Source organism: Bombyx mandarina, chromosome 15, assembly GCF_030267445.1.
Source record: "Bombyx mandarina strain Sakado chromosome 15, ASM3026744v2".
Classification (NCBI taxonomy): Eukaryota; Metazoa; Arthropoda; class Insecta; order Lepidoptera; family Bombycidae; genus Bombyx; species Bombyx mandarina.
Window position 1 is genome coordinate 337,925 of NC_143221.1, and position 27,430 is coordinate 365,354.

At 38.9% G+C, this 27,430-nt stretch overlaps 3 protein-coding genes and 1 long non-coding RNA gene across 22 annotated transcripts in view; 2 read left to right on the forward strand and 2 right to left on the reverse strand.

Annotated features, from left to right (window-relative positions):
- Nucleotides 1-58: 58 nt before the first annotated feature.
- LOC114247736 (apoptosis regulatory protein Siva) lies at nt 59-9,760 on the reverse strand. The gene is made up of 4 exons (XM_028180758.2): nt 9,368-9,760; nt 9,150-9,298; nt 7,795-7,943; nt 59-822 (listed from the first exon to the last, which is right to left on the reverse strand). The coding sequence occupies exons 1-4, from the start codon at nt 9,486-9,488 to the stop codon at nt 783-785; spliced, it is 459 nt and encodes a 152-aa protein (XP_028036559.2). The 5' UTR covers nt 9,489-9,760; the 3' UTR covers nt 59-782.
- LOC149501393 (uncharacterized) lies at nt 3,274-7,548 on the reverse strand. The gene has a single exon (XM_089733381.1). The coding sequence runs from the start codon at nt 7,535-7,537 to the stop codon at nt 6,116-6,118; it is 1,422 nt and encodes a 473-aa protein (XP_089589507.1). The 5' UTR covers nt 7,538-7,548; the 3' UTR covers nt 3,274-6,115.
- A 508-nt stretch (nt 9,761-10,268) lies between the features above and the next one.
- LOC149501394 (uncharacterized) lies at nt 10,269-10,800 on the forward strand. Its single transcript, XR_016324274.1, has 2 exons — nt 10,269-10,357; nt 10,512-10,800. It is a non-coding gene; the product is annotated as an uncharacterized LOC149501394 (long non-coding RNA).
- A 3,318-nt stretch (nt 10,801-14,118) lies between these two features.
- Nucleotides 14,119-27,430, forward strand: part of Sec16 (endoplasmic reticulum export factor secretory 16) — a 29,440-nt gene continuing 16,128 nt past the window's right edge. For 8 of the 19 annotated variants that reach the window (XM_089733382.1, XM_089733384.1, XM_089733385.1 and 5 more), the window contains exons 1-7: nt 14,119-15,181; nt 16,956-19,870; nt 20,433-20,644; nt 20,934-20,984; nt 24,322-24,435; nt 24,956-25,271; nt 27,180-27,257. In XM_089733382.1, coding sequence (XP_089589508.1) covers nt 15,086-15,181; nt 16,956-19,870; nt 20,433-20,644; nt 20,934-20,984; nt 24,322-24,435; nt 24,956-25,271; nt 27,180-27,257 — 3,782 coding nt within the window. In that variant the 5' untranslated portion in view covers nt 14,119-15,085. The remainder of the gene's footprint in view (nt 15,182-16,955; nt 19,871-20,432; nt 20,645-20,933; nt 20,985-24,321; nt 24,436-24,955; nt 25,272-27,179; nt 27,258-27,430) is intronic. The other 11 variants (XM_089733397.1, XM_089733399.1, XM_089733398.1 and 8 more) reach the window with 5 other exon arrangements.

Consider the following 27,430-nt stretch of genomic DNA (forward strand, 5'->3'; position numbering starts at 1 on the left):
TGTTTATTTCATTCATTATCATCGAAGCGACGATTCACAAAATAAAAATAATGTTAAAGAAGTGGAAAATAATATTTTTTATTATATGCATTTCAATTAACAGATGTACGTCGGCTAAATGTTATACACATGAGTAATATTGCTCCGACTACATCGGTAAATTTAATAAACATTGTTTTTGTTACTGAAACATAAACAAGTTGAATACGCATGATGCCATACGACTGTGCACAAAACAATCTTTATTCTTCGAAATAATGAACGTTTCATATTTTTTTTAAACATCTAAATGCGATATTTGTTGTTTAATATGTGTGTATACTAGCTGCTGTACACAACAAGATAAAAATAAATAAAATTAATTAAGTTCGAGATCAAAAACAAGACGAGCGCAGCCTTCAGCGTTGGACATCTAAAATTTAGCTTACAAAATAGGCTACCAGCGTTCGGCCTCAGTCTGCTCGTACACATTCAGCACAACCAGACATAACAGTCAACCCTCCAACACGAGCAACTGATATTACTTTGCGGATTAAACCAATTATTTATCTAAAAATACTATTCATTTCAGTCCAACCCTAATCCGTACTAAGGTCCAGGGTCATTAATAAATAATGTTTCTGGTTTGTTTTTTTCTTGCAATTTTATTTTGACACATAAACATGGTTCTATTATGTAACTTTAATTTTTTTATTATTAAATTATTTAATTACAATAATAACAACATCTGTTCATTAATATATTATAAAGGTAAGTCTCTCCTATAGTTCTATGAAGATATTTTAACTATAACACGATACACAGATTTCAGAACCTTCTGACCTGAAACAAAATAAAACAATGATAATATTACTGAAACATGAGGTGGGATGTATACTTGTAATATGCAAGTCGGTCCTGTGCCTGTCTTGCTGACTGGGCCCGCCCTGCAAGCCAACAGCTGCATGCCTGGACAACAGATACTTGGGTACCGCCATTAATGTTAGTCCAGCAATAAACATAATAAATACCATATTGACATCTGAAGTCGGCGTGGCCTAAAGCCTTCGTCAAACAAAACGCGTACTTAGCGCGCGTCAGAGCGCTAAACTAACGCCGCGCTATGACGCGGGGATGTGTTGTACTACTGTGGTATCATACCGTCACACAGAGCCCCAGCGCTATAAGTACGCAGTGCTCTGTCGCGGCGTTAGGACGCTTTGACGTCAGGCGTTGTAATTTTTTACAATTTTATTTTAGCGTCGGAGTGAATGTGTATTAAAATACTAGATAATACCCGAAAAAATTATATAAATAGTTAGAAAATATCCACGCTTATACAATGCCACATCTGAATCACTCGATTTCTTAATACTTTTAAATTTTCACACTGCTATCGAAAGGCACTGATTTGGCGAATGCGTTGCGTCAAGGAGCGTTAGACTCATCTAGTCAATTTGAAGAGCGCGACGTTAAGTACGCGGCGCTAAGTACGCGTTCTGTTTGACGAAGGCTTAAAGGATAAGAAGGCGGGTGCATTCGTGTTGAGAGATGCACCGGTGTTCGAATCTCAGGCGGGTACCAATTTTTCTAATGAAATACATACTCAACAACTGTTCACGATTACTTCCACAGTGAAGGAATAACATCGAATAATAAAAATTAAACCCGCAAAATTATAATTTGCGTAATTACTGGTAGGACTTCTAGTAAGTCCACACAGGTAGGTACCACCACCCCGCCTATTTCTGCCGTGAAGCAGTAATGCGTTTCGTTTTAAAGGGTGGGGCAGCAGTCACTATACTGAGACCTTAGAACTTATATCTCAAGGTGGGTGGCGCATTTACGTTGTAGATGTCTATGAGTTGAATTATTTTCTTGTACGATATTTTTCCAAATTATAAAATTAAAATGGCTCTCCTGTAAACTAGCAAAAATGTCACTTATTAATTAACCTTATAGCCTTTCACCCTCAATATATTTAGACAATTTAATATTGCAACATTTTTACTGTACTTAGACATGTTTACTTCAATATTAGTTTCATCAAGCTGATTAATTAATTACTGACAGTCAAATAAAGCACACAACCATTTCATTAACATGCAGTACAACTAAATCATTTCAAGATGGCAGTAATCCACAGACTCGAGAAACTGCTTAACATTTCATTTTCTTTTGTAATGGCGGTCCTTTTTGATTTCGCCAAAGTCAAGTTTTATAGTCTGTGGTTTTGATTATGCTCAGCTGATGTCTTTTGGTGAAGTTTGGATTCTTTTTTGTTGGGTGGGCTTCGTGATTGCACAAGGTCACATCAATTTTAATTATTATTATTTTACAAAGTAATCAACTGTTGAATTACTAACCTAAAACAGGACAAACAATATATGTATATATACATATACATACATATATATATATGTTACAGAAAAGATTGTCAGAAGATTAGTAAGGACAAACAACTTATAGTCTAATGTTATTCTGGTGAACATATTCACATAAAATATTTACAAAAGTTGTATGTACAAGGCTCAACAAAGATTTGAAATTCGTCGGTCTGGGGATAATGTCCGGTAGTACTTCGTAAAGGGAAGGTCTTCTAGGGCAGTTAAAGAAAATGTGTTCTGCTGATCCCTCGTCGAGCCCACACTCACATAGGGAGCTATCCTTGACCCTTATTTTAGCTAGGTGAACCGGGGTACAAGCATGACCTAATCTTAACCTACATATTGTGGACGTGACTCTCTTGTTGGCTTTCCTGTATTTAAAAAACCAAGGCCGAACGAGCAACGAGTCTTGAACATCCGCGTAATGTTTGCCTTTAATGCGTTTCGAAAGGTTCCACGCTTCATTCCAGCGCGATATGAGATCGGCCTTGGCTAGAGACGTTAGATCTTGTGCATAGGTTGTGTAATGAATATCACTACCTATTGTCGTGGCATCCTTAGCACACTGATCAGCACCCTCATTACCCACTATACCGCTATGTCCCGGGATCCAAGCTAGGGTGATTTTTATGCCAGATACGTGACACCGAAAAAGAATTTCTTTAATTTTCAGAACAAAAGGGAGCTTTGACTTGGATCTGAGTTGGTTTGCAAGGATTGCCTGTAGACAGCTTCTAGAGTCGGTGAATATCACCGTGTTGTGTAGCTTATGTGATTCTATATACATCAGGGCTTCAAGGATAGCTAGCGCCTCTCCTGTAAAAACCGAGGCTTGAGGGGGACACTTAAAGTTTAAAATGATTTTGTACTCCGGTATCCAGACAGCGAAGCCTACACAGCCGTCAGCTTTTATTTTTGATGCGTCAGTGAACATAGTATGCCAACCGTTCCATTTACTATTGACGACAGAGTTAAATTTGGCGTTTGCACCGGGGTCATCTTTATTTATTCCGATATTTAGAACAATGTCCGGACGGTATAGAATTGCATTATAAGGTGTGAGGAATAATGGATTTAACCTACATTGATAGACGGGACAGGGGAGGCTGATAAACTTAACAAAACTGGTGAAGAGGCATGGGTGGGACTTATGATTCCAGTAACTGTTGAAATAGATGTGTTCCGAAAGAGTATGTAACTTTGAAATAAGGGGGTGGTTAGAAAGCTGAAAATTTTTGTAAATGAATCTGTCCGATAAGTATTGTCTCCTCAAGTGCAAGGGGGGTTCTGCACATTCAACCTGAAGGGCGTTAATGGGGGAAGACTTCATTGCTCCGATTATGATACGTAGGCACTTTGATTGGATCCTGTCCAAGGAGGTTAAGGCAGACTTATTGCAAGGTTCTAGAATGTGAGTGCCATAATCAAAATGGCTGCGAATCAAGGCGTTATATAACAGTTTTTGAGTGTAGGGGTGTGATCCCCACCATACGCCTGACAGGGAGCGAAGAATATGGATGTTCTTTTCGCACTTTTTGATGATGTGGTTAATGTGTTGGACACCAGTCATACGCGAGTCAAGAACGACTCCGAGAAATTTTACTGAGTTTCGCACTGGGAATATTTTGCCATCAAACGAGACAATGACCTCGGGAATAGATCGCATGCGAGAAAATGTCACTACACTGCTCTTCTCAACTGAAAGGGATAGACCATGATTACCTAACCAGTCATGGAGATAGTTAATAGCGGAGTTGAGGCGAGCAGAGGCATCCCCTAAGTCCCTGGCTGAGACGTATAGAGCCAAATCATCCGCATATTGTAGTACGTTGCAGAATGAATTTACCGAAAGTTCTAGGTCGTAGGTATACAAGTTGTATAATAGAGGGCTTAAAACTGATCCCTGAGGGAGGCCCTTCCATAGAAGTCTAGGAGGAAGTAAAGAATTTTGGCAAGAAATTAAAATGGCTCTGGATGAAAATAGATTAGATATGAAGTTAACCATCTTCTCTGGGATACTCAGCTGGAGCATTTTTTGCCTGAGTACAGGAAGAAGGACATTATCGTATGCGGATGCAATGTCAAGAAAAACCCCGACCAAGGACTCTCTTTTAGAGAGAGCAATGCGTATATCCGTTGCAAGGCAACCTACGCTATCCATAGTGCTCAATCCTTTCCTAAAGCCAAATTGACTTGCAGGGAGGATGCCTCTACTCTCCACAAACCACTCCAATCTATTTTTAACAAGATGTTCTAAAATTTTGCTCATGGTACATGATAGGGCGATGGGACGGTAGCTACTTGACTCGTTATTAGGTTTTGCTGGCTTGAGGATAGGGACGATTATTTGGGTTTTCCATTCATCTGGAGGGATTCCTAAAGAATAAATATTATTTAATATGTTTAGAAATATTAATTTGGACGTAAAGCTACATTTGACAATGAATGAATAAGGTATTCCATCAATTCCCGGGGACGAGTCCTTAAGAGACTCCAAAACTGCAGTTAGTTCGTCCAGAGAAAAAGGGGCCACAAGAGTATCAGGAGTAGGTGAAAGCGGAGGGGGAAGGGAAGAGGACTCAGCTAAGGTGGGAACGTAAGGGGGAGCAAGTCGACATGAGAATGAATCGATCCAAACCGATGGGTCGTTCGAAGAAGAATTGTGGTCTACAGATACGGATCCGCGAAATCTCCTGACATTATTCCAGACCAAAGAAGGGCGGGAACTGGGAGAAAGAGACTCACAAAACATGTTCCAGCCCAGTCTCTTTCGTTCAGATAGTGTTCTGACTGTCCTTGCAGCTACATCTTTATAACTTATGTAATTAGCTGGAGACATGTGTAACGCGTACTCCATCTCGGCTTCTTTACGTTGTTTACATAGATCAGAGCAGTCAGAGTCCCACCAGGGAAGTGATGGGATTTTACCCCTAGAAGCGTTTTTAGTAGGAATCGCTGTCTCTGCTGCTGAAAGTAAAGCATTCCTAAAGATGGAGTAAGCAGCATGGGTGTTCTCATGGGGGACTGGGGAAAGATTAACCAAAAGAGCGTCAACAGACTGAGAGAACAGGGTCCAGTCCGCCTTAGACAAATTAAATTTAAGTCGAGGGTTGCGAGGAGGGAGTATATAATTAGAGGAGTCAGGAAAGGACATAAGGATGGGGAAATGATCACTACCATGCGTATTGCACAGCGTAAGCCATGTGAGGCGCGAAGAGGTGGCTGGAGTGCATAGAGAAAGGTCTACAGCGGATTTTGGGTTCTGGCCAGGAAGAACTCTACGTGTGGGGGAGCCGTCATTGAGGATGCAGAGGTTGTGGTCATCAACTAGGTCAAGGAAGGCGGAGGATAGGGAATCATTCTGATAACAGCCCCATGAACTGTGGTGGATGTTAAAGTCACCCAATACAGCAACAGGAGGGGGGAGGGCACCAATGATTGAGAATATATTTGTTAGGATGGACATGTTAGGATAAGGTATATAAACGGATAAAAAAGATATATCTAAGGCTCTAACAGCCACTACATTGAAGCAGTTACTGTCATGTGGAGGGAGGGTGATCTGGGAATATGGGATGGATCTCGAAACTAAAATGCAGCTACCGCATTTTCCGTTGTTCTTATCATCCCGGAGGCACGCAAAACCGGGAACCCTGAAGCGGGAGCCCGGGAGTAGGCGTGACTCCTGGACAGCAAAAATCAAGGGGTTATGCTTATTTATGAGAAAAATCAGTTCAGCTTTTTTTAATCTAATGCTGCGACAATTCCACTGTAGAATTGTTGGGAACATTGTTGAAAATCGAAATCAGCTGAGTCAGTTTTTGATAGACGTTGTTCGGTAGGGCTACATCATTCATTTTCGAAATGATGTTGATGAGGGTGGATAAGAGAAGTTCTAGTAGATTTTCTTGTTGAGGGGGGTTGGGAGATAACAGAGCGCATCCATTGGGGGTGGTGGAGGCTGGAGTATCTACAATACGACAGTGGGCTTCTCTATCGTAGCCTGGGCTTAGGGCAGCAGAATATGGGCGTCGGGCTATATTAACAGTCTTCTTATAAGAAGAGGACTGAGAATTGGGATGGAGTGGCTGAGAGAGATCAGTGTGGATTGTCGGAGGATACGTGGACGGAAATGATTGAGTCATTCGGGCAGTATCTGCAAATGATCTTCTCACCGGTGAGAACCTAGCCGATGCTTCTAAATATGAGATGCTTTCCTGTGACATAACTAATTTGATCGATTTTTGTCGACTGTGCTCTGGGCAGGATGTGTCAGTGGCAGAGTGGGGGCCGGAACAGAACAGGCATAGAGGGGATGACTTCGAGCAGGTAATTCCTTCGTGGGGTTGGGAGCAAATAAAGCAACGAGGGGCTGATCGGCACTGCGTTGAAATATGGCCGAATCGCCAGCACTTGTTGCACTGGATAATGGGAAGGACATAAACTTCAACTGGGAGAGAAGTAAAAAAGCAGAAAATCCGATTTGGAAGTTTTTGACCAGAGAAAGTTAAAACTACAGATTGGGTAGGTATCCAGGTAGGGACATTATTTTCTATTTTCTTCCTATTCAAGCGGCGTGCTTTAATGACTGCACCGCAGCCAGCAGGAACTTCTACCGATTGGACCAGCTCCTCTAAAGTCCATTCTACTGGAACATCACGCACAATTCCCATTCGTGTAACATTATAAGATGGGATGTTCGCTTCAAATTTAGCCGGCTGAAGTGCTGGGTGTTCTAGAAAAGCGTTAGCCGCAGCAGCAGATTTAAATTCCACTGAAACCCTGTTGCGGCCAATGCGTTTCACACCATCCTGTATTACATTTTTTATGCTGTTTCTGAATAGAAAGTGTCCGAATTTGATGGGTTTCAAGGTGGGACCAGCAGACACATCTGTTACCGTCTTACTAACGTGGACTAAAAAAGGAGCAATGTCGTCTTCACAGTATCGGGTCTTACGTTCAACAAAATCGGGATGTGTGTACGTGGACTGAATCGACGGCGAAGTTTGTGAAAGATTAGTAATCGTTTTTTTAGGGGGAATGTTTTCCTCAGACTGTGGTGGTCGTTTTCTGGAATTGGGTGGATCTATATCCATCTGAGAAGAAAAGTTTTGTGAGTGGGGCGCACGTGGTCCTTTATAACCTCCCCCGGGATCGTGCGGGTCATCCATGATTCTTACCTTTTAATAATATAACAAACACAATATATTTACACTCACGGCACAACAGATATATACCAACACCAACACGAATCAGTAGCGCAAGTCAACAGCAATTTAAACAAATATTATTAATTAAAACACCGGGAAACTTCGAAGACACTTGTGTTCACACTCGACGTCACCCGAAGAAAAAACAACTGCTTAACAACAGATGGAAGAAACCCACCCCCCTATAATATATATTCTAATAAAATAATATATCTTACCCTACAAACAAGCATTTGTTACAGTAAACCTGCTCACAACCAGCGCAGGTGTGTAGACATGAATCACATAGTACAAATTCACAATATGCACACTCGGTCTCTGATGTAACACCGCAATGACAGTTTTTTCTTATTGATTGGGTCTCTATCTGCAATGAGATATATATATTCTTAAATTATTTAATGAGTTGAAACTATTTTGGGACTTTATTTTTATTGATGTTGCAGTCAAGTATTTTATTTGTGATTATCTTTGATGTCACAATTCCCAAGTATAACCAGGATTTTATTGATTGGGACTAGGAGGCTATATCAGTAAAGGTTAAATATGTTGCTTTAAAGTGGAGGTTCAACTTTAGGATTTCACTGCATTTTATCATTTGCGTAAAGCATTAGTTTCAAGAGAGGGATAGAGGCAACTCATGTTGAGGTTGCCAGTAGCTTACACAATGTACATAATGGATTACAAGATCAGTTTGGAAATATGGATCAGTTTGGAATTAATATGATACTCATCTGTAATAAAAGAATATGGGCAAGTATGCACTCAGTCAACACTCAAATCTTTACTTTTTAGACCCTGTTCTTTCATATAGGTGGGTTCATACAAAGGCATGAATTGTTTACAAAAAAAACAAAAAGCAATAAGAAATAACATTAATAAATGATGTTGAGTGAGATTCCCAGTCCATAATAATGTTAATTACTGGTTAAACCCTTTCGCTACGGCAGTGTGAACTGTCGGAGTGACACTGCTGAACAGGCTACCATACCCCCGGTAGCAGTACTGTATGGAGCACTGCTCCAGAAAGTGTGCATCTTATGCTTAGCTAAATTCTGTGTGTAATTAGGTAATTACACACAGAATTTACATTACCTAATTATACTAAGATTTTTTGTTACATTGTAAATTTGTACAATATAAACACTTTCATTTTCAAATAGAATACAGAAGAAACTTGTTTTATATACAAACAACAAAATATATATATATATATATATATATTTCAAATATTTATACTTTGTGTTAAAAATATACAGTTAAATAACAGTTAAATATTAGCCACTATCAGCTTGAAGGAGACTAGAGAGTGATTCTTGCCCAGATTGCTTAAAAAATAATTGCAAACAAACTAGAACATGAGATAAGTGTGATCTATGTGCAGTGTGAGTGAAATTAGAAACATCGTAAGGCTCATGGTCAAATGGTATCACGCTGACAACGATATAGCCTACTCCCATACACACAGGTCATCACGCAAATGTCCATAGGTGCAAATGGGTTAATATTGTATAAAACACATAAGATAATATAAAGTTTAATAGAAAGACTTTAAGTTATGTAGCATAGTTACCAGACAACCAGAATGTAGTAGATTGCCATCTTTGCCGATAAATAATTGTTTTTTTTTGTCTTTTCTCACTTTACTATCCTGCAAGTTGTTGTTGGTTTCAGTAGTTGTACCCTTTTTGGCGCCATTAAATAACATTTGTAGGGTTTTTTCTGAAAATGAGAATATTAACTTAGATCGCGTGTACCAGTTAGAAATTAAATAGTTAAGGGTTTTTTTACCATAAACTTTCTTTAGTCGTTTTTCATTGTCTGTGCTGTGTTTATCGTACTTTTTTAAACTAACATGAATTTTACTTTGCGGAAGAAAATCATCGATAAAAGGGTTCGTTCGTTTTGTCATGTTGACGAAATTATTTATAGTTGATAGCTTGACATGTTAAGATCACTAGATACATTCATAACTTTTTATTCAAATAACTCTGCATAATAGACTTGATGTGTATGATACCGTATTGTAGCGATGAATGTACGTTTTTATTAATCTTATTGCAATAACTGCATAATAGGTAACAATCAATCATCAAATAAAAACAGGACATAGATTTTGATGTTTGGTTGAATTAATTGAATATATTAACTAAGGGTGAGACCGATATCTTAGTACCATGACATGGGGTAAATTGGGATCCTGGGGTAAATTGGGACAAACCTGCGGAAGATTCTCAAAGTGCTTGTAGCACGGAATCTACCTAATTTTCTTTAAGGTAATATTTATCAATGTATAGAAGAAAAACCAAGTTAACTATGGAAGTACTAAACATGAGTTAAGTTGGTCCCAAAAATTCGTCAAATTAAATTTAAAATAGTGGTTGAAAAGTGCGTTTTAAAACAGCTTAAAGAACTTTTAAAAAAAGTGATATTATCGTTGTTTTTTCAATAAGATCACAGTTTATATAAGTTTTTAATACACCTGGAAATACCACAACAAACGGTAAGTTGCAATATTCTTATTTTAAATACAATATTTCGACAAAATAAAAAATGTATATTTTTTCCTTTCTTTTTGGGGAAAATTGGGACGTATGTAGGGTAATTTGGAGCGAGACTGGAAAAATTAGGGACGAGAAAACACAAAATTGGAACGCCAAAAGACAAAATAGGGATGGCTTGTTAGGGTTGTCACTGATATCTTATAATAGATTTTTTAGCCTATACTATCACTTAATTGCGTGATGTAAAGAAGGTTAATGTGTTTATCAGTTAGTTTATGTAAGTATTATAGGTAAAAGAAAAGTATATATATAAGTACTTTTTTTTCGCGACATTTACCTTGTAATATCTGCCCGGTCGTATGTTCTTTATAGCAATAAAAAAAATTAAAAGTTAAAAGTTAAAAAACAAATCAAAACCTTTGTTATTTCAGAATCTATTCACGCATCGAATCATGATTTTGTTAACATTCACAACGAACACACACAAATAAAAACAGGCCTCAGATTTTAAATGTAACATTAATTAAAAATCCGAGATATCCAATTATGAGTGAGTGAATTAATTGAGTTCAGTTATTTCGCTTAGAAAGAATTTCTTTTATTTTTGTTATTATTGGCAGTAATCAGATAAAGCTGTTTTTTTATCTTATTCACCTGATATCTTACTCTTGCTCAAAGATTATTTTGAAAATGTTGATTAAATAAAATTGTATTATTGCATTTCCAGTCCTTTTGTTTTCTATTTTTTATTCTATTTTATGATTTTGTTTCAGAGTTGTGATTTTTAAGGAAATTAAATAATAATTTTCTAAAATATAACATGCACATACTTTTTTGATCATTGTATTGTTGATTATCATTCATGTCACATCGCTTCGGAATAGAAACCAGCTTAATTTACACTATGTTGTGTATTGTGCTTAAATTATGGATTGTATTCATCATTTCGGTCCATATAAATAATTATATGGCACCTACCTATATATCGCAGTACTGCGAGTTGACAACCCTTACAAATATCCCAATTTAACCCTTAACCGTGTCAATTTACCCCGGACGCTGGGTAAATTGGGACGGCCATTATTTTACCGATTATTTCTTTAAAATGAATAATTAAAATAATGTAACGGTTTTTATCACCTAGGTACGTTCAAGACTCAACTTATTTCTTTGGTTGAGCAGTGACTATTTAATTGGAACTATTTTAAAATTCAATCTGAAGGTCGATTTTGTCCCTATTTACCCCATTGTACGGTATTCATTATGATATTCGTAATACAGCTTGTATTCGTGTATCGGTAATCCGTCGAATTCTGATATGCTAATATTCCGTATTACTCTATTCATAATATTAGCCAACTCACATCGGTCGGGTTGTATCTATCACTCGAAAATATACTGGCATACGCCGCGGCGCCGTACGTGTCTCGCGGATATCTGTCTATCACATTCATAACAATACTGCATGCGCTAAGAGTAAGTGAGATAAACTACATGTTTGCATATTGAGCAATGAAAATAAGTACATATCATTATGAGTTTATGGACTATTTTTTAATTCAACTTTTTACATGTCAAAGATGCTAGTGGGAATTTTTAAATGCATTACTTTTTAATGTTTGAACCTTCATTTCTTGATTCAACTAAAGATTATACTCAAGTCAAAATAGTGGATTTTTACATTTATTGGAATAAAATCGGTGAGCTTTATTTTCATTATTTTAATTTTATTTTCTGTTTCCTTTGAATTAGTTGGTTTTAAAACGATGATTTGAAAAACGAAAGTAGGTACGGTAGTTGACATTGTTTACCAATTTCATAAATAAAATTTTTTTTACACAAAATGTAATACTGCCACAACTAAATTAAGTGTTTTTACGTAATAAATTATGATGACAATATATTTTTGCGGTGGTATTTAATTATCTTCTACGGACTTCTCAAAATTTAAATAAAAGTTTGATTATTTTTTTTGATTTTTTTTATGAAGTTTGATTTGAATCGAAATGACTTTCTAAACAAACGGTTCGTGGATTATAATATTATAGATGTTGTGTACCCACTAGCCACCTCAGTACCATGTGAGAGGATTTTTTCAAATATTTTTTTCAAAATTTCTAAACTTATTTCTGACCGACGTAACAGGCTTTCGGTAGAAAAAGTAAAAAAGCTGATATTTTTATGCACCAATAACAAATAAATAATATTACTAACTTGTTGTTTATATTAATGTACAATGTTGACCAAATTCTGATTTAATAATAATATTAATTTTAATGTACATAATATTACTTGTAAAATATTTAGTGTGAAGTCAAATTCCTAGATACAATATACTATTTCTATTATTAACTAGCTGACCCGGCAGACTTCGTAGTGCCTCAATCGATAAATAAAAGACCTAAGCTTTTGTATAAAATAAACTTAAAACAAACAAAAGGAATCCGTCCGACGGGGGGATATCAAAGGAAAAACAAAATTGTTATTTTTATTTCATTCCGAGCATTTTCATATTTATTTTAACTTTGAAGCCTTCTCTGGACTTTCACAAACAATTCAAGACCAAAATTAGCCAAATCGGTCCAGCCGTTCTCGAGTATTAGCGAGACTAACTAACAGCATTTCATTTTTGTATATATAATACCTTAACTAATACGTGAATATCCTGATATCTTAATATACTTCGATAAAACGGATAAACGAGTTAAAATTAATACGGTACGAATACCGTATTAAGTGTACCTATTAATAATCATTAACTTATTTCACGAATACCGTATTAAGTTTAACTCGTTTACCCGTTTTATCGAAGTATATTAAGATATCAGGATATTCACGTATTCGTTAAGGTATTATAATATTACATCATGAATATATTAGTATTCGCTAATATTGATAAATATCGGTATTAACCCATCTTTAATATTAACTTTTTCTAATAACAGAGTTTTTGGCCCGGTTACAAGACCTTTAAGCCAAGTCTGCGTTTGCTTAAATTCTGTTTTGTAAAAATGATATGAGGCGAAATCTGGAGAAGTTGATTAATTTGAGACTTTAAGTACCTAATTAAGATGAAATTAAATGAAACAATGGTGGTGGTTATTTATTGAGAATTTTACAGTGGACTTTTTTTTATTGCTTAGATGGGTGGACGAGCTCACAGCCCACCTGGTGTTAAGGGGTTACTGTAGCCCATAGACATGTAAAACGTAAACGCGCCACCCACCTTCAGATATAAGTTCTAAGGTCTCAAGTATAGTTACTTTTTGGCCGCATTTAGGTATGAGCTTTCACAGATGTCCACCAGTTAATAAAGGTGTTGCTAACACTGGCCCTAGCAAGAGCAGCTCTTCGTAGAATCTCCCACCGGATCAGAAACTCGACCTACTGAGAAGATCCAGCGAGAAACTCAGTGGGCAAAGTATTTTGAATTTTGTCTTTTTTTGTACCATTATTATATAATACATTCAAGCTTCAAGAACACTAAGTAAATTAATGAATTAAGCAATTCACACTACTTCACTTGCCGCGTTTCCGCCAAAGAGTCCTTCGACTTTTTAATCCACAATGTGTAAGGTCTGATTAATTAAAAGTTGTTAAAAAAAACTACTCACGTCAACCAAACATTTAGGAGGCTATTTAATCCCTGGCTCGATGACGCAGTTCCAATGGGTACTATTTGAAGCGTGCTTGGTAAGCGCTTATACCATATATAACTGGAAAGTGGACCACTTTACCAAAAAGAAAAATATCTGTCCTAACGCATTCGTCTCACCAAACAACCGAAGGATCACGTACATAAAATGAAGGCGATAAGTCCAAAAACTATAGCTTAGAATGAGGCCGAAGTACTTCAATTTTTCCTATATTTGTCGTATCACTTTAGTCGTGGTCGCCATTATTGCTGTGGGCAGAGGCTATGCGCCTCACAAGCAATCGCCACTTCTCCTCTAATTTACCTCTTTTTTTTTTTTTTTTTTTTTCCCTCTATTTTAATTGGTTCAATTGCAGGATGTATCGAACTACGACGCGCGCAGCAATCATCTGTTGGTCATCATCCTATGACACACACATCGATTCCTAGTCTTCTAATCCTGCCGAAGGCCTCTCCAGGTAGAATAACCATTTACTTCAGGATTTGAACCTTGCCACGCTCATTACATTAGATACAGATCAAATGTCTTCGTTGGAAAACAGATGCATCTTTCTTCAATCTACTTTATGTTTAACTATCTTCTCAAATCACTCTGAGCGAGCTGCATCCCAGATCCAGATAACGGAGCAACGAATACCTAGCCACTATTGCTCCAAACATATCATTCTGGATCTTCGACCAATAATAGTACTATTATTGATCGAAGTTCTGGATTCCTTCTTGGTGCTTTTAGGAATTTCAAGCAACGGTTACAATTTTCAGAAATCAACCTGCAACTTGACCCAGAAATACAACAAACAATGTTTTCTGCCAGGTCTTCTGAGTAAGTTGTGATTCTATCCAGTGGTAAATTTGCGAAGCGCTGCTTTTGTATGGGCAGATTTTAGCCAATTCATGCAGGCTGAGCCCCGTGAGCTCGCTCACCAAACTACTGCTATCTGCAGCTGGGCAAAATATATCCGTCTGACTTGCCCTAAGCCCTGTTGAATCCTTTCAAGAATGCATGTCAGTAATAATGACAATCCATGACATTCATGATTATAATTTCGTAAGAATGGCTACACTGCCAACAGGGCACCTTCGATCGATGGGCTGCTGTCAACAAATTAAGTGAAAAATATTCCCAAAATAAATCGTTTAGAGAAACGACGGTAACTTTCCTTGTAATTCCTTAACAACATCCTGATTAATGCGATTGAAAGTGCCAGTTAAATCCGATCATATATCGAAAACTGATAGTGAAAGTTCTGTTGTGTTGGTTTCGGTTTGTTGATAGTGACGGGGCTGGTTTCTAAAACATATGTCCGTGGCTTCCTAGCGAATGTTACGTAAGGCGTGATAGTGCGCGGTATGTCGTGGATGAAGCAGCGACAGGGCGCGCCTGTCCCGCCGCCCGCCTCTGACCAGCACCAGTATGTGCCTCACGGGCAAGCGAGCAGCGCACAGGTTAGTTCCGTTGTAAACAATGACGTGGAGACGCATAACATCTCACTCACTCGCTCGTAGAACTGTGAAAGATCTTAATACCATATCTAGGTTTATGAAACGAAATTAGAATTATTGATAAATATGTTGATTTTTGGCTTTACTTAAAAAATAAATTTTCTATGTTTAACGACCACCACTGCCTATTAAATACTATATAAATACAGCGTATACTTGAACATATGGCTTCACTGCCTATGAACTTGTAACATATTATTATTATTATGTATCATGATATAATTATAGTACTGTTAGTTGGTAAAAAATCTAGCAGATTGTAATCTGGTCTTAAATTGTGAACACCCAGAATAATTTGCAATTGTATAACAATTATATTTCCCTATGTTTTAAACTTATAATGTTTATCTGTGATTGGTTAAATAAGCTGTATAATTCTCCATCATTCCTTGCTGTGATCTTGTGAGTAAAAGAAAAAATTAAATAATGGTGCTGAATAAGGGTTGGATTGGTGATTAGTTAAAATTGACCTCAGAGCTACAAAAGCTATAAAAAATGTAAGTTAGAATGTGTAATTGGGTAGAAGTAAGGAGTACCGTCTGTATTTTAAAAAGCGTTCAGTAAAAGGAAGGCCATCACACTATGGCTATGTTCCAATATGCACTGATAGCACTGTAAGGTGTGATGTCAATTTAGTAATGTATACTTATTAGTAATATTGTTTTTCAAGCAATTTAATGTATACGAACATTACTGAAATGAGGTTATGCAGGCAAAAGCGATCACTTGATCAAAGCACTGAGAGCACCTTACTTCTAAAACACCTGCAGTGCTTACAGTAGAAAAATGGCAATGATTTATGATGTCAATTATTTCCCTAAGATACTGCGACTGTATATTGTCAGTCCTTAAGGACTTATTCAATTAATTGAATGAATTTCTACCCAGTAAGAACACTGAATAGTGTTCGCAGTGTATATCGGAACATAGTATTTACTGAAATCCAGCACACTTCACTCTGTTCAAAACTGATATATTCATACCATTTCCACTTCCTACATTCTATTGCTGTTTTGGTGAGTCTTCGAACAATAACTTGCTGTTTACAGATAGATACTTTATCATTTTGTCCCCTATACAAGATGGTACTCCTTAGTTCTATCCTAGTTACTACTACTCCTTAGTTCTATCTATTATTCTAAGTAAAAAAACTTATTGTCATTAGCAAAAAATAAACAAAATGGTAATGCTACCTAATACCTGTAATTCAAAAGGTCACCCTTTCCTACAACCATAGATGTAATAGATGTAGTAAGCATAGAAATGTAACAATAAGTAACACATACCTACTAAAAATATTGTGTGAATTATTTATGATAAGAACATTGAAATTCATTATTTTCAACTTAGATGTCATGTAACATGCTTATAGAATATCAAAGTAATCTATACCACTAGTTAAAAAATAAGCTTAAAACTCACATATTTATTGCATTGTAGTTTATACTGGATATTTTATAATATAATTAATGTGAGTTTTAAATGTATAAAAATGAAATAAAAATAAATTATATATAAAACAATTTACTGCACCATTGCCAGAGCAAAACTTGAATGTCCCATCACACAAAATATGTCCTTAATTTTGAAGTTAAGCAAGATGAAAAGGTGACATTAATGCTTAATGTATTTGCTGGTTAAGCGATTTTAGCTTGACAGCAGTAGACTTAGCTCATGTAAGCTTTGCTTTATATTCAAGAGTTTAATTTGTTTACAGACCCATGGAAATCAGCAGAATATGTATCAAGGATATCAAAATCTACCTGGAAATCCACAGCAACAGTACTGGCCTGGGCAGCAACAGCCACTGCCACAACAGCAGCAGCAATACAACCAGTATGCTCAGGTGTACCAGCAGGACTATCAGACCAACGCCAACCAGTTTTACCCTCCGCAAAACCAATACAATCAGAACTACAATCAATTCAACTCACAGCAGGGCTACCAGCAAAATTACTATCCTGACCAACAAGTACAACCACAGAGCTACCCTCAGAAAAATACTGATGGATGGGAGGATAATTGGGATTGGGGGTGGGATGAGGCTTCAAAGCAAGCTCAAAAGCAAAATGTGACAGCTCAACAGAATCTAGCACAACAACAACAACAACAACAACAACAACAACAACAACAGCAACCACCACCTACCTTCCATAATGCTAATGTGATTGAGGAAAGTTTTGCAACAAACGATACTTGGAACTGGACAGTTGAAGAAAAAAAAGAGGCACAAGAAAAAAAAGATGGCCAACAGCGTGCGGCTAGAGTAGATAACCAAAATTTTCATCCATCCACAGCACATGTACCAGAGCACAATGTAGCTCTCAAACCTTTAGGGGACAGTAGTGCGCCTGATGTAGAATTTGGTGATGAAGTAATAAGACTTAGTGATAAAGATGCAGTAAAAGAAAGGTTACCAAATCTAGAATTAGGCAAAAGATTCAAATTAGATAATTTAACTCCTCAATGGTCAATAGAGTCACAAATGTCCCAAGATTCTAGTGACGGACCTCATACTCATTCTGAGGGAACATTTAGGAGTGAAAATCAATCTAGAAGTTCAAATAAAAGTAGCCCGGGCCTAACCACAGAAAACTCTAACTTTAATTACTCATTCTCCGGGATTGAGGGACATCCTCAGTGGTCTATATCTGGTGAACCAACTCTACCAGATAGTACACAAAGTAATAGTAGAAAAGGAAGTGAAGATCGAATTGTAAAGTCTATGCAAGAAATGAGTCTAGGTAATCATGAAAATCCTGGTGTTGACCAAAAGACCCATGCTACATATGATAATTTTCCAGTTCTGCAACCTCCTGCTACAGTTTTGCCTACAGAGTCGAATTCGGCACATCAGCATACACAGTCTGAAGCGATGCCACCCCCTCCTCCTGTTTCAACTAATTTACCTCCTCAGCCTACACTTATGAATTTTCCCCCTCCTTTAGCATCTTCCAATTTGCCCCCCCCTTCATCAACAATTACTCTTCCTCGACCACCTTCATCCTCCAGCATGCAGCCTCGGCCGCCTTCAGCAAGCTCATTACCACGCCCTTCATCCTCGGCCTCATCAACTGCTTCAGTTCCTTCAGCAAATATTTCTGGAATTCTATTACCTCCTCCGCCTCAGTTAAGTTTAGTTTCAAATTCTAATAATTCTATGACGCCTCCTATATCTTCACAACCTCCACCTAATTTGCCTCTACCGACTTCTTCGGCTAACCCGTTTAAAAACGCTGGTCCATTTTCCCATAAATCAATGACCAAACCACCAAATGGACCACCTGTACAATTTACATCTCAACCATCAAACACTGTTCTGACATCACCACCGATAGTAAACAAATTATCGCAGCAAAGAACTCCGATAGGCTTTGAGGCCAACTTAGAGACTACTCCAGACAATTCCGAGAGACCTGATCAACCACAAATGTCTGCATTTAGGGCTACGCCAGCGTCACAGCACGTTCCTGAAAATATGGAGGTTGCCCCTCGCAGTGATAGAAATAAATATTTACAAACAGCGCATCTTTCTAGTGGTGATTATGGAGAGAACACAGATTTTAGTGGAAATGCACCACCACCAGGACTGAGGAGGATGGTCGTGGGGCAACAGGAATCTGAATACAGCCAAAACTTGAATATTTCTGGTGAAGAGCCTCCACCATCTTTTGCCCGAATGGTCCCAGGGCAACAGAATGAAGCCGAAAACGCTTACAATCCACCAGGAGAAAATTACATGGATCGTCACGGCGATGGCCAGCCGACTGACAATAGCAGTCGCCCTTACAGACAGGCAGACGGTCAGCAAACTCCTGATAATTACACACAACCTCCTACTAGCAGAGCAAACGAAAGAAGACCAATTGGCTTGGATAGAATGGTTCCAGGCGAGCCAAGCAACGACCAGTATCAAGCTGGCAATTATCCTCAATATCAGGGAACAAACTACGCAGTTAGCGAACAAAGGATCGTCACTGGCTTCGATCACGATTTTCAGTTACGCTTAGACGCTGGGCCTTCAGATATTAGAGAACAAAATGTTGACGGATCCGATTATTCTGAACAGGCGCTCAGAACACAGCCGAGGAACGTAATAGGCGCCCGAGAAAGCAACGACATGCCACCGGACTACGGAGCTCCACCTGAAGAACAACAGAGGGAAGTCACTATGGAAGGAGAAAATTTACAGGATCTGAGCGTGATATCCTCAACGGAAATGACATTCTCGCGGGAACAGATTCTCGACGGAGCCGACACTACACTGACCGAGGCTGCGTTGGACAGAAACACTGACGCTTCAGATTCTATCAACCATCCGACGACCAGTTCTAGACGGCAATCCTTAACCAGAGTCACGTCAGGAGAAGATTCTGAAAGAGATAGGACGTACAAAACCTCTCCAAGGAAAGACAAACACAAGCCTTCCAGGGAAAGGGACAAGGAAAAGGACAGGTATAGTCGCGATAGGAAGTACGAAAAAGAAGACCGGAGAGATAAAAGCCGCAGAGACAAGGACCGCAGAGAGCGCGACGACAGCCCCGAGACCAGGAGGCACCGGCGCAGCGCCCGCAGCCGCCGCTACGAGACCGAGGACACCGACCACTACAGCGACCGGGAGCGCGAGCGGAGGTAACTCCCTCTTTCACGCACTCTAACCAAATACAACAACGAGAATCATCAGCGTCTCACTCTCTTGATTAGGCTCCAATTATTTAAAATAAAATATATCGAAATTTACAGTATGTACAGCAGAAAGCTAGGGACGCAGCTATTACAGAGATTTCAACTCCGAGATATTTAAAGCGGCTTTGGGAAAGTCGTTATTTCAGTGCAATTTGAAACTTTTATCTCATTTTTTAAGGTGAGCAGTATAGCTGGCCCTGTGTGACACTGCATACACTGCAGTCGCGAGTTGGCACTGAAAAGTTACTAACCTATAGACACAGCCCACTGAGTTTCTCGCCGGATCTTCTCAGTGAGTCGCGATTCCGATCCGATGGTAGATTCTGCGAAGCACTGCTCTTGCTAGGGCTAGTGTTAGTAAATTCTCTTAGACTGAACCCTACCGTCACCTGGCGTCCGGGCGTAACTGGAACCGCCCCCTAGGCTAACAGTGCCGACGTAAGGGAAAAGAAATGAAAAGTCAAACTAACAAAATAATTCTGGACGTTTCGTCACGTGCCTTCAACAGACGCAGGGAGGGCTCGTACACGTCGCGGCCTCCCCGCTCCGAGGACAAGGAGCGCGAGAGGTCGCGCCGCCACAACGCGTCGGAGCGAGACAGGAGACACGAGGACGAGTGGGACAGCAGACACCGCTCCGACCGCCACCGCCGCTACCGCGACATCGACCCCACCAAGAAGTACGGCAGCCTCAGGAGGCGCGACGACGACCGGAGGAGAGGTTCGTTCGACGTGACACACACACTCACACGGCTAGCCTCCAATGGGCGTATTGTATTTAATATGTAGAGTATCTATAAATCCCCTCAGACAGACCACCAAATCGCTCCACGGATCTTTCCTTTTTACTGGTCTCAAAGTCTGAGTATTTTCAGCACTCTACTTACATGCATACATAAATACACCCAAATTTACCTTTCTACTAAAGTCCCGGCTAGTATGTAACTTTATCTATATCTAACGTACGTATCTATACAGATCTACATATTATGTATACATTTGTTTTCCAGTTGTGACGTTCTCGAGCGATGCAAACGATAACGATAGTGGTAGGAGAGAAGGTACAGAGCACACGCTTACTGTCATCACAATAACTGAATAGAGTTGTAACGAAGCTTTGTTTTGTAAGATCGATAACATTTATTTTAAACTCGATATTTTAGTATGATTTCGAAAATAAAATCATGTATATAATTTTGAAATATACATATATTTGTAATTCCAACGTAAACCGCAGGACTGGACCACGGCTCGCCTGTCAGTAAACAGTCACAGTGTCTTATCTATCGTGTCATCTGATTAACGCGAACAAACTATTATCAAGTAACATTCATTTTGACGAGATCATCGGAGTAGTCATTTTCTATAATAATTCTATTTCCCTTACCGTTTTGTGGGTCGTCTGACCCTATCTAGCTTTGATTGGTAAATCAGGTAAGAAGTACAATTAGAGATATATTTGCAAAATAAGATGAAAATCCTATTATCGGTAGCGGTCATCATATAGCCCGACCATACTGACACTAGAATGGAGCACGACTTTAATCGAGCAAACACTTTTACGGAAAAATCGATTATTCACTAACTTAAGCTTCGATACATCTCTATACACAAGTATCGACACATCCACTGTAATATATGTATGGCATGTCACATGAGCATGGAAATGTGTGAGGCGTTTTTCTTTACTTCGATAACAATATCATTTGATAATGTTAATAAGAAGCGAGGGAAACATAAATGGGATGAAATTGAAATTGAATTAATATCGTTTTTTTCTAATCAGCGAAATGAAAATACATGAACCTATACTGTTTAAACAATTACTAGTTTAACATTTGATATGTTTTATAGTCTCTTTTTGGCTCGCTTCTAATAGTTGAAAACATACGAGGACGACTTCCTATGCTATTTTAATGGTATATCTCATCTGGCACGGCCTTCAATCAAATACTTACCTACCGAGAAACTTTTTAAGAATATTTACTACAGATGCTCACACCACATCGTGCTAAAAGCACTCGTTTTTTTTTTCATTACTCAGTTTATTCTATGGAGGAGCTGTAATTATCATTTTTTCAGTCAAATGCAGATACTTTCCAAATTTCCTGTTTTTAGTTACAGACAGTAGAACCCGAGTAAAATGGTTGTGACACACAGACCGACGGAATTACACGACGAAATTAAAAAGCTTCCATTGGGACTTCCGTTGAGTAGGGAACTCTGAAAACATTTAACCCCATCACCCCCATATTATTTATGCATGTAATTACGGAATTCACGGATCTTTGTTTTGAGAGTGGTTTCAAATCTTTAGAAACATTGTAATTGCTATTACTGCGGTACTATCAATCATAGTAGAGCCCAAATGACCAAGCTACAGCTATTGAGATGACCTCATGCCTCAATATTGTGAAGTGAGCTCTTCTATGTGCAAATAAAGATACTATGATGCTGCGAATCTTTCTGCTAAGTACAAATAGAAATCAGTAAAGATTTTTCTTTCTTAATTATTACTTTTGCGAGTTATAAATATCCGTTATTGCAACGTTCATGACCTTAAAAGATAATATTATAAGTCGACGCTTTCTGTGTCATATTAAAATACGCAAAACATTGAAGGTGTTATGAAATAAACCTCTACATGACAACGTAAGCCCACGCAGCACAAATTCCGCTAAGCGATTACGAGCAGTTAACTAAGTCTTGAGCTAAGCGGATCGGGAATTACAGACACTAAACCTGAATGTGACTGGCTTGAGACAAGGTCGCGGTGTCATTGAAGTGAATGGTTGCTATTAGTACTGGCACTTATTGGTTTATCGAAAGTAAGCAAACAACTTAACCTTACCGCCCTGATAGCGAGCACTCTGTTTCAATAGGACATCTTACTTAGGTATAAATGATCCTCTCTGTTCTACACTAAATCAGAGAAGTTTAAGCTTCACCAGACGGTAGATACAGGTAATGCGTACTAGACCTTATTTCCCACTTGAGCTGCTAAATTAGGGTAGTAGGTATAGGTTCGTGATTGAAAACGTATTAAGTTATTTCGGTTCTTTGGAGAGTGAAAAACTTGGAGTGCACTCACACAGCGGTAAACTTCTGGCACAGGTATTAGTGAAGCCGTAAAATAAAAAATTCAAAAATATTCGTACGTGTTTATCAATATTACATTTCCGATTCTATACTTCGATAAAGCGTTACCAAACCATATCACTTTATCTACATTTTGTATTGTACAATCTACATGCAACGTCTCCATATCTGTACTAGATTTTTATGAAACTTGTTAATTTAATATGTAATGGTAAATTGTTTTTTACCGTTCATATTAGTGATTTATATAATAGGTGTGATAATTGTTTGTCTCGAAGTTAATTTTTTCCTCGTTCACAATTTTTTGTGGGTTAATTTACTATCCGAGCCTTTCATCGCAAGCGACGGGTTCGACGAGAACGATGACCGATGCTTGGGGTACCTAAAGCACCGTTAGTGTATCGGAAGGATCCGAGATGACGTGTTTTGGGCGATGTCGATTGTTTACCATTTAGTCCGCAGGATCGGCTATGTAGTTACCGGCGGCCACCATGAGAGTCGATCTCGTGTCGTGCCGCTTTGTCGAAATGGCGTTATAGCCTGATACATGTGGTGGAAAAAACGGTTAATATCAACAGAGTGCAGTACACACTAATATCTGACTGTTTTCGTTCTCACTAATTTAGTACTCTTCAAATTGTAATCATAACACAAAATAATGTGAACTTCCCGCATACAAGTTAGTACGTTGTGCAGGGAGCGTTAAAGTATATTGTTTGCTAAGCCTATGACTTTTAATGAATACATCATATATCACTCAGTTCTCTCAAAGTGTTCTTGTGTAGAATCTTGAACAGTTCTATCAAAATATAGTTTTCATTCAGACAGCGCAAATATCCGAGAAAAATATCTATTTAAATACATGGTTTGATCATTGCTAACCAAAAGCCATCCATTGCTGGACATTGGATTCCTCAATAAAAAGCTCTATTCGGGGTTATCATAATCGCTACGCTTGGCATGCGAGTTTTCGATCGCAGTCTGCTAATATAATACTCTAAGAACGCTGCTGCCCAATCCTGTGACCATTTTACACGACGACTATATTACTTATATAGTCGTCGTGGAAGATGTGGATTGGTGCGATTCTACGCTACAGTTAAGTGGCAAGACAAAATGTGCCTTGATAATTGATTATGGCGATTACATTCAGTTTACCCTCTAAAAAACAGGATTCATCATTTTCTTTAAATCTACTTACCTACTGTTTTCAAAGTGTGTTTTATATAATAATGTCAATACACCCTCATTTATGTATGCACATATGTACATACATGCATACGTATGTTTTGCTCCTAGGTGAAACGTTCTCGTCACCGTCCCGACCGGACTCCCGCGAAGCGACGGTCACCGACGACGACGCCAACGAGACCCGTCGTCGAAGAAGACAACCGAGAGATCCTTACTATGATGGTGGGTAGTCTCAAAAATAACTATTGATCTCGCTTAACGCTGTGTGAGAAATTATAGTAACGAAGACATGATAGCGAGCCTATACTTAAAACACATTTCACAACAATAGTAAGAGGGAATTTTATGAGCCCGTACGGCTAGGCACCACCGTCCTGCATATTTCTGTTACGAAGCAATTACGTCTGATGATTTAGATTGCGGTTTTCCCATATATGTAATTTGAAAGTTCTGTAACGGAAAAGCATCACAGAAGTTGTTTTTAACTGGTGTTAGGACCTTTTGAGAGTCCGCACGGGTAGGTACCACCAGCCCGCCTATTTCTGCCGTGAAGCAGTAATACGTTTCGGTTTCAAGGGTAGGGCAGCCGTTGTAACTATACTTGAGACCTTAGAACTTATATTTCAAGGTGGGTGGCGCATTAACGTTGTAGATGTCTATGGGCTCCAGTAACCACTTAACACCAGGTGGGCTGTGAGCTCGTCCAACCATGTAATCAAATGTCTGAATGTTGGCCCGCCAGCGTACGGCGCGGACGGGTACACGGACGCGTACTCGCTGCAGCGGCGCCAGTACTCGTACTACGAGCAGCTGCGGCGCACCGACCCGGCCGCCTACCTGCGCGTCTACAAGCAGCTCGTGGCCGGACACGCGCCGCACTACCATGAGGGTGAGCACCGCCCTCCACTCTCATACAGCCGCTCCCAGCCTCCCAGTGCACGCCTGTACATGCGCCCTCTCTCTCTGTGTGCAGCGTACTCCGGGCTGCCGTACGAGGGCCGCGGGGAGGGCGTACACTCCGGCCGCTCCAGCGCCGCTGGACTCAAGGGACACGACACGTGAGTGCATTAGCACCTTGCTGACAATCTACTTCATTTTTACTAACAATAACGAGCAATTAACAAACACCTAATTAATTTTGCCATTTACAATCTAGAATAAAATTAATTCGCTTAAAATTCAAATTGTGAATCACTCAAAAACTCGACAATTTTCTTAGGAATATTGTATCTGACATAAGTGTTGTTTCAAATGTTAATAAATGTCCGCGTAACTATTCTCGTATGAAACAAACGGGAGCTTCGCGTTGTGTTTACTTGTGTCAACATGTTTGGGATGTTCATGAAAGCTATATGTATACAAGTTATAGAGAGTTTAACTGTAACTTCACAAGGAATTAAATCGAATTGTACATATGTATACGTTGTATCTGGCGTGCACAGGTACACACTACCATGTATATCGAGGAGTGAAAGGCTATTTGGTTTAAGCGACATTTTGCTTATACGCCACATCTGTCTTTGTAATCACAGATCCGTTTTATTTGGTAATAGCATCAACAATTCGATGTTTTTCGAAATGAATTAAGTTTACCCTATTCAAATAGGTGAAGAAGTTTTTATGTTATGATATTTTTCCAAAATTTTAAACAATAAATGGCTCTCCTGCAAAGTTTCAAAAATGTCCTTAATGTAGCCTTTCACCCCTCGATATCATTTCTAAAGTAAGCATTGGTGCTTATTTAGTTACTAAGGCTTGGACCTTAACAAATATTCACCGATATGGGTACATTAAGGTACGGAGCGTCTTCTGCCTGCATCATGACGTTTCAAGATTTGTGCTTTCATTAAGTTCGGAGCTTTCACTTGCTTCCAAATAACTGACATTGCACTGATAACGTCTCATACAAATGAACCATTGCATTTAACAATATATTTCGCTGTTCTAAAATTTCAATCGAATCACAATATCAATAAATGTTGCCAGTTTTTTGATAACAGTGTTTAAGTGTGGCCCATTGTAAAAAATCTCGATTTACTCAAATGCTAAAAGCATACGTAAAGTTTTGTAAGCTTTCTAATTTTAATTTTGTTCATGGAAAGAGAAGGAGGAGTGACTTGTTTTTCAACTAACTAAGCAAACGGTTGACTGAACGGCTTGGCCGATATTATCTTCCATCATTTTCATGCCCTTATCTCAGGCAACTGGGGTCGGCGCAATATCTTTTCTCCTTTCATACTCCTCTATCATTTATCATTTCTTCGCTCAGCCCCCTTTTACACATATCGTCTTTCACGCAATCCACCCAGTTCTTCTTAGGTCTACCTCTTCCTCTATAGCCTTCCACATTCATAGTTACTCTTACTAACCTCATTGTCATTTCGTCTGATCACATGTCCATACCATCCCAAACGCGCACTTCTCACTTTTCCGATGGCTTGGCCGATATCATGGTCTAAAATTTCTAAATGAGTTTGGCGACATAACGACCCTAGTTTTTGCATCCGCCACAGAGCTTCTCGACTCTTCCACTGTCGTCCACTTCCTACAGACTGAGGCAAGTCTTACCTACACCTGATCGAGAGGGGCAATATATACGTAATTTCAAGTACATATTATTATGTTTAAGGGTGTTATCAATTTGTCACTTGGTCATTGGTCTATCGTGAACACGGTTTGTTTGGCTGTCACCGCTGAGACGAAGGCGGGAGCGCTGCCACTAGTCAGCTATACATTAGGCAGTTGGCAGCAATGAATTGCTCGCAGCGGCGTAGTTATTACAAACGTCTTCTCAGTCGATCACTCGCTGTACTTCTCGTATAAAACCTATACTTTCCTCCCCCCTACATTTATTGTAAATGTCATCTTGTAGTACGATATTGAAATGAACCTGCACGGAAATAGAGTGTTTTGTTGTATGACGATGTTGTGAGTGCACAGTCGGTTAGCTGGCATTGGTTACGTAGGTATTTCGGCGGGTACCGGCTCGACGGGTCGCACTCGCTGCGAGACGCGCCCTCGCTTCGCACTGACGCTTCAGACAGGTGGGACCCGCGCTCGCGTCGCGGCGCCTGCGACGAGATGTGACCTTTCAACTAAATAGTACCGAAAATTTTAATTTAGAGTTAATTTTTTCGCTTTGAACTGCCAGTTATATGATGCATTAAAAATGACTGCAATAAATTTTAGTAAATGTCACATCTCGTTGTTTTATATT